The following is a 15,198-nucleotide window of genomic DNA, read 5'->3' on the forward strand; positions in this document are numbered from 1 at the left end:
AAGTAACCTTCGGATATAATATCTGGTCATTTTTTTTTTAAAGAAAAATAGTTACAGAATGGGGACAATGCTACATGTTATGAGAAAATGGCAAAGCCATGCTATTTATAAAACCAAGGACTTTTAAAATATCAAATGTACTGATGCAATTTCAATGAATGTATTTGTTCGAGAACAACCATTAGCACTATGTACAGTATTACACTGAGAGGAGAAAAAAGTATTTTTAAGGTCACACATATTATTTATGATTGCCACTTACAGCTTGCCAGCTGAATTCACTCAAAAAACAGAAAGCAGAGGATTCAAAATACTAGAGTAAGAATCCAGGGCTAGGTGATCACCCAGAAACTGATACTCCGCCCCATCACTACGGGCAGCAATGCACTAGCAGGACTGTTGGCCCCGTGCAGGTGCTGGCGTTCAAGACAACTGATACATAAACGCCTCCTCTGCTAGTCCCTGAGGATTCAGAAAAATAATACAGGGTTTCTGTTCTCAGAGAAGCCAGTCTTTCAGGAAGAACACACACAACGACAATACACGGATATAAGCACGGGCAGACAAAAAACCTGTGGCGGGGCGGGCACGGGCCAGTTGGGACAAAGGAGTCGCGTACATGGCAGGGGACCAAGATGTTCAGGGAACCACAGGCAGTTGAGAGTTGCTGGAACACAAGGCTGCGGGTGGGAAGCAGAGAGAGAGGAGTCTGGTCACAGCATCACAGGCAACAGCACAAAGGAGCCCGCGATGACCAGGGAAGGATGTGACCAGACATGCGCGTCTGGGGATAACAGGTGGAAAGAACTGACTGGAGAGGCAGCAAGAGTAGAGCCAGGCAGGCCGCCAAGACAGCACCGTCCAGATGAGTGTGGACGAGCCGCGGCGGAGCGGGGAGGGCAAGGAGTAAGAGACCGGATTTGGGGGCTGAGGACACTGGGGGTGAAGGGAGATGGGGGGGAGGACACAGAGTAACACCAGGGAAGGCTTGGGAAAGCAGACAGATTTGTGCAGAACGGCTGGCATTAGAAGATCAGATTTGGAGATGCTGAGTTTGAACAACGGCATCTGTGGGTTATCTAAGTAAGAGTGCTCACCTTCACTTTGGGAATCTATTTGAAGAAAATAATCCTGTATGTGAAAAAGCTTTCCTTTCTAACATGTTCAGGATAATGCGCTTCACAATCAAGAAAAACCAGACTATCACCCGAATGTCTGAAAATAATGCACTGGTTTGAATAACTTACGATGCACTCCATCCTGTTGAGTAGGTGAAGGTATTAAAGCTGATGCTTATAAAGACTGTGGAGGAACCCAAAACATTTGGTAGGATACATTTAGCTTGAAAAGGATACAAAATTTTACTCACATTATAATTACACTCATGGTTATTTATTTTTTGTCTTTTTAGGGCTGCATTCGCAGCGTTTGGAGGTTCCCAGGCTAGGGGTTGCGTCGGAGGTACAGCTGCCAGCCTACACCACAGCCATGGCAATGTGGGTTCCGAGCTGCGTCTGCGACCTACACCACAGCTCACGGCAACGCCAGGTCCTTAAACCACTGAGCGAGGCCAGGGATGGAACCCACAACCTCATGGTTCCTAGTCGGATTCGTTAACCACTGAGCCCCGATGGGAACTCTGAGAGCAAAATGTAATTTATTCACAGGGAATCCACCACATGACCCCGACTCAGTGCCTCTAGGACACTGGTGTTTTGCAACATCTTAGAACAAGATTACCTTCTAAAGAGGAAGAATAATAATTCAAATAAAATAATAGTAACAACTCAAATGAAAATAAAAATTCAAATGATCCCCAATATAGACATTTTTTTCTTTTTAGGGCCACACCCGCAGCATATGCAAGTTCCCAGGCGAGGGGTCGTATCGGACCTGCAGCTGCTGGCCTATGCCAAAGCCACAGCAGCGCTGGAGTCCAGCCTCGTCTGAGATCTACACTGCAGCTCACGGAAAGGTCTGATCCTTAATCTACTGAGCAGAGCCAGGGACCGTGTCCTCGTGTATGCAAGTCAGGATGGCTACCGCTAAGCCACAAGGGGAACTCCCCCAATATTTTTAAGTGGCTCCTTGATGCTTCACAAATCAATTCCAAACTTCACATGTATTGCAAGGTTCTCCAGGATCTGATCTGTAGTGATGTTTTTTCGGTCAGGGGCCGTGTTCCAGGAAAAGGTTTCACCTGCCCTATCCTGCCACGCCTGCCCCTGGGACCTTTGCTCGAAGCGCTCACACCACCCTGACGGGAGCTCAAGGTCCCCTCAAAGCTCTCCTCCTCCCCAAAGCCTTGGGAGCCGTCTGCTCTCACCCAATCCCCTCCTCCCCAGGCTCGGCCCTCGAGGCACAGCACTCACCGCGAAGGGCTCTGCGCACACTTGCTCCCGAAACTGCAACTTTCAGTCCCGAGGCTGCTGGTGGCCACCAGCACGGAGAGCCCTCGGTGGGTTTAGACTAGGAGACTGGCTGGGCTGACCTCACGTCACACCTGGGCAGCGCTCGCACCTGTCTAGCTGGCTTGCATCCTCACGTGAAGTCGGTCCTACCCATTATCCCTTTTTCCTTTGTAAGAAAAAGCCCTTTGGGATGTCAGCAAATGGACAGAGCAGAGAAAGTAATTTCGCATTCATTTTTCCCCTTGATTATCCGAAGAAGTACGCAGTGAATGACAGGACGAAAAGAAAAGTGAAAGGACTCACGGTGCTTTCTAAGAGCTACTTTCTGCAGTTTCAGGAGTTGAAGGATTTTTTTTTTTTCAATCGTGTCTAATTTTACTTGAAAACTTACTTTTTTAATAAAAATAAAAGGAAAGCCATCATATTGCTCATGGCTTATGACTGTGACTAGGAGGGAGCCTGGAGTGGGGAACTCTGGTGAGACAGGGAAACATACATCTAAGGGCCCCAGAGCAGCCGGAGAACAGGGACACGAGTACAGAAGAAGAGGCTAAACTAACTGAGATGGGAGCTCCCGTCGTGGCGCAGTGGTTGACGAATCCGACCAGGAACCATGAGGTTGTGGGTCTGATCCCTGGCCTTGCTCAGTGGGTTAAGGATCCGGCATTGCCCTGAGCTGTGGTGTAGGTCACAGGTGCTGCTCAGATCCGGCGTTGCTGTGGCTGTGGTGTAGGCCGGCGGTTGCAGCTCTGATTAGACCCCTAGCCTGGGAAGCTCCAGATGCCGCGGGAGCGGCCCTAGAAAAGGCAGAAAGACAAAAACAAAACACAACAAAACAAAACCAGAACCAACCGAACAAACAAGCTAGCTGACATGGAGGAAGGAAACTAAACGAGAGAGACATGGTAAGCCTCCCCGAGAGCAAGCCTCAGTCTCTACAGCGAATCCAGGCTCAGTACCCAGAAGTGCTTCATGACCTGGTTGAGCAAGATGTATTTCTCCTTCTTACTTCCACCACTGTGGGCTTCAGATGGTTGACACTTCTTTAGATAACAAGGCTTTTACATACAGGGGATTCTCTGCTGTGACGATTCTTCCCCCAAGGTCTCTCCTTCACCCCCCGCTGACTCCTATTCGGCCTTCAGATCCGCAGTGAACATGCTGGACACTGGATGACGTCTGGAAACTCGTGGTACCCCTTTGTGCTCGTGGCATCCTATTTTTCTTTTCAAATGCTTATTGCAGTTTGTGACTATATACCTGATGAATTCTTTAACATGCAGACAGTAAGCTCCCTGTGGGCAGACACAGGTGCTTTTTCTCAGCACCACTGCATTATCCCCGGGAACTGCCTGGCCCATGGAACTGCCTGGCGCATCTCAGGTATCCAGAAGCATGTGCTAAATGAATGAATTCAAAGCTTAAACTGTTTCTGTGGCTTCATGACCTGCTGGGCTTCCCACACACAATGAAATCCCAAAGTCCCAGAATGGCTTTTACTTGCCTCCCTGGTCTCGGTGCTAGACCCACACCACATGGGTAACTCGAAAATCCCCCAATGGACCAGAGTCTCTCGTTACTACACCCCTGCCCCGGATGGTGCTTCTTTATGAGTCAACGTTGGCATCACCTCTTCTGAAACTCTTCCCTCATCCCGCCCTCAGACTGAATGAGGTAATTTTTTTTTTTTCTGTGCTCTTCTGACAAGATCTATCACGGGACGTATCCTACGCATTCACTGCACCACTTGTTCATATGGATGCTCACATGCCTCTGCCACTAGACTGAGCCCCTTGAAGCCCAGGGTCTGGCTCACAGTCATGTGTAGGTATGTATGTTTCTCTTCTACCTCATGCTTGGCACAACGCCTGTGACAAAGCTGTGTATCTACCGCGTATATTTGGTCTCAGCTGAATGAACACAGGCAGCGGTCCATTTGCAAATGGAAAAGATCGGTCCAGGTCATTTCGTGTATCAGAGGACGCTTACAGGACCCAATTTTGCTGTTACCAAGTCTGAACCACCTTCTTTTTTTATGACATGCGCAAATTACTTCAATCGCATCCATGCTGAAAAACAAAGCAAGAGACACTCGGGCAAATGTAAAACACTTACAAGAAGCATCAGCATAAAGGATCCCATATAGATGACCAGGAAAAACAATGAAATCATAGTTAGAGTAAGAATTCCACGAATCCACCAGTTTTTCCACCTACAAGGGAAATGTTTGTAAAGTTAGCATTTAATGTGTTCTTAAATTTTGTGTGTGTTGTTTCAGAACTGACTTGTCAGACGTACGGATTTCCCTTCACTTTAGGAATCTCCTACCTTACCTCGTACCACACCAACAATACTGGGGGGACAAAAAGATGTGCCAACCTCGTAGAGTAACCACCACAAAAACCAGCCAACCAAACCAATGGCATTCGTTCATCCACTGAGAACTGAGTGAAATGTAAAAACTAACTCACGCGAAAAAACTAGCTTTCCCTCCATATAACTGAGAATGAATCACGAGGCTGGGGAATGAGGTGGCCCACACTGGTGTGTGCAAATCCCACCTGGGATCTTTGAGGCGGGAAGGAAGAGCCGGGTACACGGCCCTCCCAGAGGAGGTCTGGCCCTCAGGGTGGGTGATTCAAACCAGTAATGATTTCAAGGAGGTGCAGAGCAGAGAACACAGCCTTTTGAGGAGAAAAAAGGAGGACTGATCATCGGGACTCAGTGGTAATGAACCTGCCTAGTATCCACGAGGATGAGGGTTCAATCCCTGGCCTGGCTCAGTGGGTTAAGGATCCAGCGTTCCATGAGCTGTGGTGTAGGTCACAGTCGAGGCTCAGATTCTGCATGACTGTGGCTGTGGGGTAGGCTGGCAGCTACAGCCCCCATGCGACCCCTAGCTTGGGAACTTCCATATGCCGCGGGTGCAGCCCTAAAAAGACAAAAAAAAAAGGAAAAGAAAAAGTAAAGAAAGGTCAATACAGAACTGAAACTGGGGAGCACAGCGCCCTCGGGGCCTGTGGAAGGCATCGGGGGGTCAGTCACGGAGGCGCAGGCCGGACAGAGGGTCACCCCTTTCTGCGGCTCAGCGTGTGCTGCCTGCTCCAGGAGGGCCAGGGCCTTCCTCGAAAAGCCATCTCTTCTCCTTGGGCCTCTGCTGGTTCTTGGGGCAGAGCTGCCCTGCTGCCACACCTGGGAGGCTGCGACTTGACCTCCCTCCACCCTCACCTGCCAGGAAGGGCCCGGGGAGCCCCTCTGCCCCCACACAGGAGCCTCGGCCTTCACCCGCCGTGGACCTCACAAGTACGTGCCCTCTCCATGCGGCTCTGTCGGGAAAAATGTCAGCAGCCCCTGTGCGCAACCCCCCAGGGCACTGTCACACCACCTAGGAGGAGGGTGCCGCCCGTCTCAAACGGCTGCCCTCCGTGTTTACTCATTCATGTTACGTGACATTCACGGGAAAGTTTTTAAAGAATCTTCTGACTTCTATTCATTCAAATGACAGCATCTAAATGATGTGCGAAGAACTGCGATCCAGCCCTGGGGAACGTCTACCGCTGTGCTCTCAGCACAGGTCCTCATTCGCTGATTCCATCACCTACTGACTACACTTCTCACTTCCGGTCACTCTCCCGCCACGTCCAGACACCGCTAACTACTCTTCCTCCGAGATCTGTTCGATCCTGTCCTTTCTGCACCTGAACCCTAAAATGTCAAGAACATTAAGTCCAAACACCTTTAACTGGCTTCTGAGGTTTTCATGAGGCGGTTGAATTGTACTTACCCGGGTTTATTTCCCTCTACTGTTTAACACACAATGCAGACTCATAAATTTTTCATGAGACCATAAGCTTTGGGGCTGAGACGGAATGAGCGCAGTCAAAAATGCTACGGCTGAAAGGGTTCCATCTGGTTTTATAGAGCAAACACTTTGAGGATGAACTGAATGGCTGGGTTGCCAAGCTAGTCAGAGGTAAACAAAGGACCAGAAGCCAGCGTCCTGATAATAATCCTGTCCTGCCTGCATCAACCTCGGAGATGCACTCAGCCCTCTTTCATAACCGAAGACTCAGAATTACCGAGAGCCTGTTGCAGGGAAAAGGGCGTTGCCTAAGTGTCAGAAACCCGTTCTTGGGAGTTGCAAGGTCCATGGGTACCTCTAATGTTGGAGGGCTGGCTCTGAACTTCAGAGAACCCTTCTCTGAGAACCAGAGATTTAAACAGAGACCTACTCTCTTCGATTACATAGACGCTACTCTTCCCGGAAAATTCTCCTCCCCCAACAAGATCAAAGACTTAATTTCCTTAATTTAAATGACTCCCCAAGGAAAAAAAATGTATACATGTAAGTGTAACTTGGTCCCTATGTTGTACAGTGGGAAAAATAAAAATAAAAAATAAATAAATGAGTCCCTAGATCTCCCAAAAAGACAGTACAATGTTAAGCACATATTTAAACAGAATAGATACACCCATTGATACAGCTGCACCAACAGTTCTCTCCCAGAGGAGCAGCACGGAATTCAAAACCAAGCATGGATGTGCAAATGTGTACTAGAGGCTGGTCTGGTTCTGAATTCAAAATTCCTCATTTCTCCTACCATATGCCACCGAGATGACATTAGAGAAAAGCCTTAATTTTGAGACCAAGCCATCACCTCACAGATCGTTTTAGATAAAGGAACTCGAAATCAGGAAAGGGCAATTTCATCCAAGTCTCATGTCTCCAGGACCTATATGAGCTGGATATGAAATTTCCACAGAGTATTTAAGTAAGCAGGTCCTCAGAAGTGATTATGTGATGCAATTCCACCCTTATTGCTCAAACCGGCTAGGTGACGCACCGTGTCCTACCATTACTACAACTCTTACTTGGCTTTTACGTCACAAGTAATGACAAAATCAAATATAAGTATTTTTATTCCTAGTGGCATGAGCATCAAGAGTTGTCAAAGACCTGGGTTGGCAAGGCGGTTCACCTGAGCCAAGAAGGAGGGACACAGAGGCACGCCTCAAGAATAAACGGGAACTTGGTGGGCCGCCTAGCAAAGAGCAGGAGTGTTGAGAAAGTCCACCTGCAGCCCTGGGAGGGAGGGGACCGGAAGTGCGCAGGTTCCCAGAGAGAAGGAAGATGGCACCATTGTTGTACCAGAGCACCAGTGAGGCTATGCCTGGATATTTTCATGGTGTTTCAACCTGGCACTAGTAATATCTGGGCCAGATAATTTTGTTGCAAAGAGCTGTTCTGTGTTACGAATGGGTATTCCTTGGCCTCTACCCACTAGACGCTAGCAACACCCTGCCTTACTGTGACCACCTAAAATGTTTCCAGATGTTGCCAAGTGTTCAGGGCGTGGGGGAAGGTACAAAACCCAGTGCACTGCCTCTGGAGGGAGCTCCTAAGTTAGACTCCCTGCTGAAGAAGCTCTTCACTAAAGAGCAGAGCCAGACTTCACTGGCTAATGAATATTCATTTCCGCACACCTATATACAGCTCAAGAAATAGACTGGGAAAACCTGCCAAGTGACTGAAGACCTTTTCAGGCCCCTTCAATGCCTCTCCCTTTTTTTTTTTTTTTTTTTTTTTTTTTTTACGGCCATACCCGTGGCATATAGAGGTTCCCAGGCTAGGGATCGAATGGGAGCTACAGCTGCCAGCCTACACCACAGCCACAGCAACGACAGATCCGAGCCACGTCTGCGACCTACACCACAGCCCACGGCAATGCCGGATCCCTGATCCACTGAGTGAGGCCAGGGACTGAAGCCACATCCTCATGGATACTAGCAGGACTTGTTTCCACTGTGCCATAAAAGGAACTTCCCTTCAATTTCTTTTGGGCGCCACGTATTAGAGCCTTAAAAATGAACATAAATCTTGACCAAGCAATTTCATTTTAAAATTTTTATCCTAAGAAAATAATTATGGATGCTAAACAAAAGTTGGCAAGAGGCGTTCTCTCATGGTGCAGGGGTTGAGGATCTGGCATTGTTATGGCAGCAGCTTGGGTTGCTGCTATGGTGCAGGTTTGATCCCTGGCCCAAGAAATTGCACATGCTGCAAACATGGCAAAAAAAAAAAATTAGCTGCAAAGGAATATGTTTACTGCAAAGTTGGTTTTAATCGTGAAAATTTAGAAATCGGCTAAATGTCAGCAACACCAGCATACCTATTTAGTGAAGTAAGTTGAACTATAGTCACACAAAGGAATATACTATACAGCCGTTAAAATATTTATGTATATTTAAGGATGTTGTCGTAATGCTATGGAATAAAAATGAAAACTGTGTAGAGAACAGTATAATACTATTTTTACGTTACACACAGACAGACACACATGTACACAATGCAAAAGAAAAAAGTCTCAAAGATAAAAATCACCATCTTTTAAATATGAATGTCTTGGTAAGAGGATTATACAATTTTCTTTTGCAATCCACGCACACTTCTTATGTAATCAGCATTTTTAATCCTATGCACCTACAATTTCAAAATCTTTGCAAGGCAGACTATTTGGGGTATTAAATAAAAAGAGGCCAAAATGCATAAGATACAGCTTTTGATACATTCATTTAATCTTTATAGTGTTTACAGAGAAATGCCTTGCAGTTTTGTTTGTTTGTTTGTTTGTCTTTTTAGGGCCGTACCCATGGGATATGGAAATTCCCAGGGTAGGGGTCAAATCAGAACCACAGCTTCCAGCCTACACCACAGCCACAGCCACGCCAGATCCAAGCTGTGTCTGCAACCTACACCACAGCTCACGGCAACTCTGGATCCTTAACCCTCTGAGCAAGGCCAGGGATCAAACCTGCGTCCTCATGGATACTAGTCGGGTTCTTAACCCACTGAGCCACAACAGGAACTCCCTACAGAGAAATTTCTTGAAAAGGCTGAGAACACTCCTATATTATCTGTTCTGTTTTTAAAGCCAATTCTTTCACAAGCAGAGCACAAGGCCTAGGTTCAGAATGTAGCTCTACCACCTGCAGCTACCTGACCCTTGATAGATAACATTTCTGAGCTTCAGCTTCCCCGTTTACACCACAGGTATATAACTACACCTGTGTTACGGGATTGCTGTGTGAGTAAGTTAGTCAACATATATAAAGGGCTTGGAGCAGCACCTAGCAAATATATACTAGTATTTACACCACTCAGTAAGTACTAGCTACTATTACTTCCTATTGCTACTTTGCCTCAGGAAAAAATATATTATTATGGAAAAATCTTGTTCTGAGTGACACACAAAGGAATGGTAAGAACTGCTTCATAACATTTTTATAGCAGTTAAAATATGCATTTGTGTCTCTTGGGGGTATTGTGTAAAATGCACCCTTTACTGTGTGGCACAGTATTAAAAAGTTGGAAAAACGCTGTACCAATATGTAAGTACCGAAGCTGAAATGTGTACCAATATTTAAGATTTCACATTAATCTGGAGTACGTTTTATATTTATTTTGCTTTTTAAATTTTATGATTCATATCACAAAGTGTACGATGGAGAGCAATATAAAATTAGCTGAACTCAGGTGGTGATTAAAGATTGAAAAGCACAAATGGAAAATGGTAAAAGATTGTGGAGTTTTGGACATTGGTTTTTAAACTCAGTTAAAAGAAAAAAAAATATACCTATTTCTGTCCGGTATTTGAGAAATAGAGAATTTTCAGTATTAGATGTTCCAATACCAGCAAAGGCAACCTGATGTGGTAAATGGATTACTGGCTTCAGAAACCTGACAGACTGGGGCAGGAATGCCAGGGCCACATCTTATTAGCTCCGTAACCTTCCCCAGGTAGCCTCTCCAACTTGGTTTTCTCATACTTAACAAGATTTGAAGGATTAATGAAAGGATGTAACTAAGCATCTAATATTGTGCCACACAGACAGCAAAAAAGTGTAAAGCTCTCTAACTCCAAAACTTTAAAAAAAGGAAATGTATTACACTGGACTTGGTCCAGGATAAGCATCCAGCTTATCTTGGGTACCCACAATATTCATCTTCGACAACTCATACCTTGAAGACAAACCAGAGAGAGCTCTCTTGAGGATCTCAGGGGTTCTATCCGAGGATGGTGGAATGTCTGGAATATCAGAATCTGTTCTGGAATCCAAATCTCCATATCTGTCATCAATATCTGTTTCCTAAAATTAAAGAAAAAAAGAAAGTCACTTTGCAAAATAAAAGAAAAAAAACCCCACATGCTTGCCGATGCATTGATTTATTGTTCAGTGTGCCGACTCTCGTTCATGTAACTCACAACAAAGAAATAACTATATCTTACCTTGAGTATCCAAGCACCACTGTGCATCCCAGTTAGCAAAGTTTGACTACCTCTGCTAAAATCTAGCAATATAAAGGACTAATTTAGACAGAAGAGACAAAAACCCCTATATTATCTAAATCAGAAATCTATCACGGAATCGAATATTTATGATTTTTCTACATATCAGAGAACGTGGTGTTAACTCCATGTAGAGTCTGATTAACTGCACACTGTCCCTTTTTCTTTGCTTCCAATCAAGGCATCGGCAACAAAAGTAGTATCTTACACTGACCTAGCACTTCATATACAGATAGATGGAGATGGGTAGGTGGGTAGGTAGACACAGACACGGACACGGACACGGACACAGACACAGACACACACACACACACACACAATTTTCTAAAGCATTTAAACTACCATCATCTTATTAGATCCTCAAGAGACAATCCTGGCCCAAATGGCAGAGTGTGAAGACCTTAAACTCACGTCCTCTCATGGGCACACCAAGTTTACAACTATTAACAGATAGAATCTACCAGAAATGATCTTCTACCACTGAAGATACAAAAGAGGAAACACAAGGAGACAGTAAGAGGGGTAGAAGTAGGTGGGCAACCTACAGATGGCGGAATAATTACCGAGGTTCTCCCCTAAGAATGAAGGGTCTGAGCTCCACATCGGGGTCCCAGCCTGGGGGTCTTGCATGGGGAAAACAAGCTCCCAGAACATTTGGCTCGGAAAGCCAGGGGACTTACTTCTGGGAGACCTGGAGGCGGTGGGAAACGTAGGCATCACTCTTAAAGGGTGCACAGAAAATCTCCCATGCTCTAGGATTCAGGGCAAAAGCAGTAACTGGAAAGGAGCCTGGGTCAGATCTACCTACTGATGCCGCCAAGTTTCTCGTAGAAGCAGGAGGCAACTGGGACTCGCCCCAGGCCACAGACACCAGCGGCGGCCATTTTGGGGAGCTTCTTCTACCACAGAGACACGGATGCTGGCAAGTGCCATTTTGGAACTCTTCTAGCTTAGCAGCCTTGGGATCTGACCCCACCCACTCTCCACCCAGTAGCTGGCAGGCACCAGTATTGGGACACCTCAGGGCAAGTAACTAGCTAAGCAGGGACTCCATCCCACCCACCAGCAGGCAGGCTACCTTAAGAAAATCTGAGCCCACAGCCCCCCACACCGCACCCCAGACATGGCCCTGTCCACCACAGGGCCTAGAACCCAGCCTCTTGCCCAGGTACTAAACTCTGGAGCCCATAGGACCCTGCAGCCAGAAACTCTGGAACCCAGCTGCACTCACCAGTGGGCATCTACCAGCTTCAAAACCCCATGGGATCAGGCCCATCCCACACGTGAGCCACCCCACCTCCCCGCCCCCCAGGCTTGGGACCAGCCACAGGACAAACCATGCCACAGCCCTGCACACCAGCAGACCAACACCAGCCTGGAGACACCATAGGCCCCTCAGCCAGCTAACCCAATATCTGGCCCCATTCACTAGTGGGTCAAACCAAGCTTCCAGACACCCTGGGCCCCACAGCCAGCTGTGTCAGGAACCAGTTCCACCCAATTAGTAGCCTGACACCAGCTCTGATGCCTGAGCCTACAACCACCCACCCCAGAACTTGAGGTTGCCCACCAATGGGATAGCACTAGCCCTGGGACCCCCTGGGTTCCACAACCAGTGACCTCATGACCTGGCGCTACCAAACAACGGCTGGCAGTCTCTACTCAAGGCAGAGCCCAGCAATCAACTGGACCAGGGGCCAGATGCACCAACCAGACTAACCACAGTAGTCAGCCCTCCATGAGAGAAGGACCCACACAGCACAGGGCAACCCTACAGCACAGACCTCAGATGACCAGAGGGGAGTGCACTGCTGGGATGCAGAAGACATCTACAAAACCTCTTCTCCAAGGTCTGCAAACATATATATTATAACAGCATATTAGGTAGAATGAGGCAACAGAAGACATGTTCCAAATGAAGAAACAAGCTGAAAACCTGGAAGAAGACTAAGTGAAGTGCAGACAGGCAGTCTTCCCAAGAAGAATTCAGGGTAATGCTCATAAAGTTGACAAAGAAATGGATGAATGAAGTCAAAAGTTACAAGTTTGCAACAAAGGCTTAGAAGATAAAAAGAAGAACCAAACAGATGAAGAACACAATAAATGAAATGAAAGATACACTAGAAGGAATCAACAGTAGATTAAATGATACAGAGGAAAAGATCAGTGACCTGGAAGACAGAGCAATGGAAATCACTGAAGTTCAACAGAAAACAGAAAAAAATAAAAATAAAAATAAAAGTAAATGAGGACAGTTTAAGAGAACTCTGCTTCAACATCAAGTGTACCAATATTCGCATTACAGGGGTCCCAGAAGGAATGGGGTGGGGGAGAGAACATATTGGAAGACATTAGAGCTGAAAATTAATCAGCTTACTTAAGACAATCAAGTACATATACAGACTGATAAACACATGGTAACCACAAACCAAAATTATATAATAGACACAAACACAAAAAAGAGAAAAGAATCCAAACATAATACTAAAGATAATCATCAAATCCCAAGAGAAGTAAACAACAGGAGGAACAAAAAAGAGCTACAAAAACAAGCCCCAAACAATTAACCAAATGGCAAAAAAGAACAAACATATCAATACTTACTTTCAATGTAAATGGACTACATGCTCCAATCAAAAAACACAGAGTAGCTAAATGAATACAAAAACAAGAGCCATAAATAAAGCTGCCTCCAAGAGACTCACTTCAGATCTAAAGACACACACAGACGGATAGTGAGGAGATGGAAAAGAGCACTCCATGCAAATGGAAATCAAAAGATAGCTGGGATGGCAATACTTATTCTCAGACTTTAAAATAAAGACTATAAAAAGAAACAAAGAAGTAAATCAGGTGATAATCAAGAGATCAGTCCAAGAAGAAGATATAATAATTACAAATATATAGGCAGTCAACATGGAAGCACCTAAATACATAAAGCAAATATAAACAGACGTGAGGGGAGAAACTGACAGTAACAGTAATAGTAGGGACCTTAGCACTCCACTAACATCAATGTACAGATCATCCAGACAGAAAATCTTCAGTGACATATTAGGCCAGATGGACCTAAAAGATATAGAAGATTCCATCCCAAAGCAGCAGAATACACATTCTTTTCAAGAGCACATGGAATATTCTCCAGAATAGATCACAGGTTATGTATGCTAGGCCACAAAACAAGTCTTGGTAAATTTAAGAAAACTGAAATTATATGAAGTATTTTTTTCTAATGACAATACTATGAGACCAGAAATCAATTACAAGCAGGGAGAAAAAGAAAAACTACAAACATGTGGAGGCTAAACAATATGCTACTAAACAACCAATGAATCACTGATGAAATCAGAGGAAACAAATACCTGGAGAAAAATGAAAATAAAAACACAATGATTCAGAGTTCCCTTCATGACTTAGCGGTTAACGAATCTGACTAGGATCCATGGGGATGCAGGTTTGATCCCTGGCCTTGCTTTGTGGGTTGTGGATCTGGTGCTGCCAAGAGCTATGGTGTAGGTCACAGACATGGCTTGGATCCCACATTGCTGTGGCTGTGGTATAGGCCAGCAGCTGTAGCACAGATTTCACCCCTAGCCTAGAAATCTCCATATACCATGCATGTGGCCCTAAAAAGACAAAACAAACAAACAAACCAAAAAACCCCAAACACCAATGATTCAAAATCTAAACCACACAGCAAAAGCAGTCTAAGGGGAAGTTTACAGTGATATAAGTATACAATAAACTCGCAGTTAACATGATACTTAATAGTGAAGAGCTGACAATTATTATTATTTTTTTTTGTTTGTTTTTTAGCCCCACACCCGTGGCATATGGAGGTTCCCAGGGTAGGGGGTTAATCAGAGCTGTTGCTGCTGGCCTACTCCAGAGCCACAGCAATGCCAGATCTGAGTTGCATCTGTGACCTACACCACAGCTCATGCCAACACCAGATCCTTAACCCACTGAAGCCAGGGAAAGAACCTGCAACCTCATGGTTGCCGGATTCATTTCTGCTGTGCCACAATTGGGAACTCCCACAAAAATAGCTTTTGTCTAAGAAAAATCAGGAGTAGGATGAGAAAGATCACTCTTGCTACTTTTCTTCAACACAGTACTGGAAATCCTAGCAAAAGCAACAAAATAAGAAATGAAATAAAATGTATCCAAATTGGAAAGAAAAATTGTCACTCTTTGCAGATATGATACTATACATAGAAAACCCTAAGGATACCAACAAAAGACTGCTAGAGCTCATCAATGATGGTAAAGTTGGAGGATACAAAAGTAATATACATGAATCTATTGCATTTCTGTACACTAACAAACTATCAGGAAGGGAAATTAAGGAAACTATCACATTTACAGTTGCATTGAAAAGAATAAAATACCTAGGAATAAACTTTCCTAACAAAGTAAAAGACCTGAATTCAGGAAAC

At 45.2% G+C, this 15,198-nt stretch overlaps 1 protein-coding gene across 2 annotated transcripts in view; it reads right to left on the reverse strand.

The window, feature by feature from the left end:
* The window catches only part of CDS1 (CDP-diacylglycerol synthase 1), an 81,651-nt gene that overhangs the window by 51,960 nt on the left and 14,493 nt on the right, over nt 1–15,198 (reverse strand). Inside the window, 2 exon segments of one of the 2 annotated variants that reach the window (NM_001044534.1) lie at nt 4,527–4,623; nt 10,432–10,559. In NM_001044534.1, coding sequence (NP_001037999.1) covers nt 4,527–4,623; nt 10,432–10,559 — 225 coding nt within the window. 2 annotated transcript variants of the gene reach the window in all.

The sequence above is a fragment of the Sus scrofa genome, chromosome 8, assembly GCF_054392235.1.
Source record: "Sus scrofa isolate SSC_HxYL_T2T_F1_AM1 chromosome 8, Sscrofa_HxYL_maternal_Yorkshire_Landrace_v2.0, whole genome shotgun sequence".
Classification (NCBI taxonomy): domain Eukaryota; kingdom Metazoa; phylum Chordata; class Mammalia; order Artiodactyla; family Suidae; genus Sus; species Sus scrofa.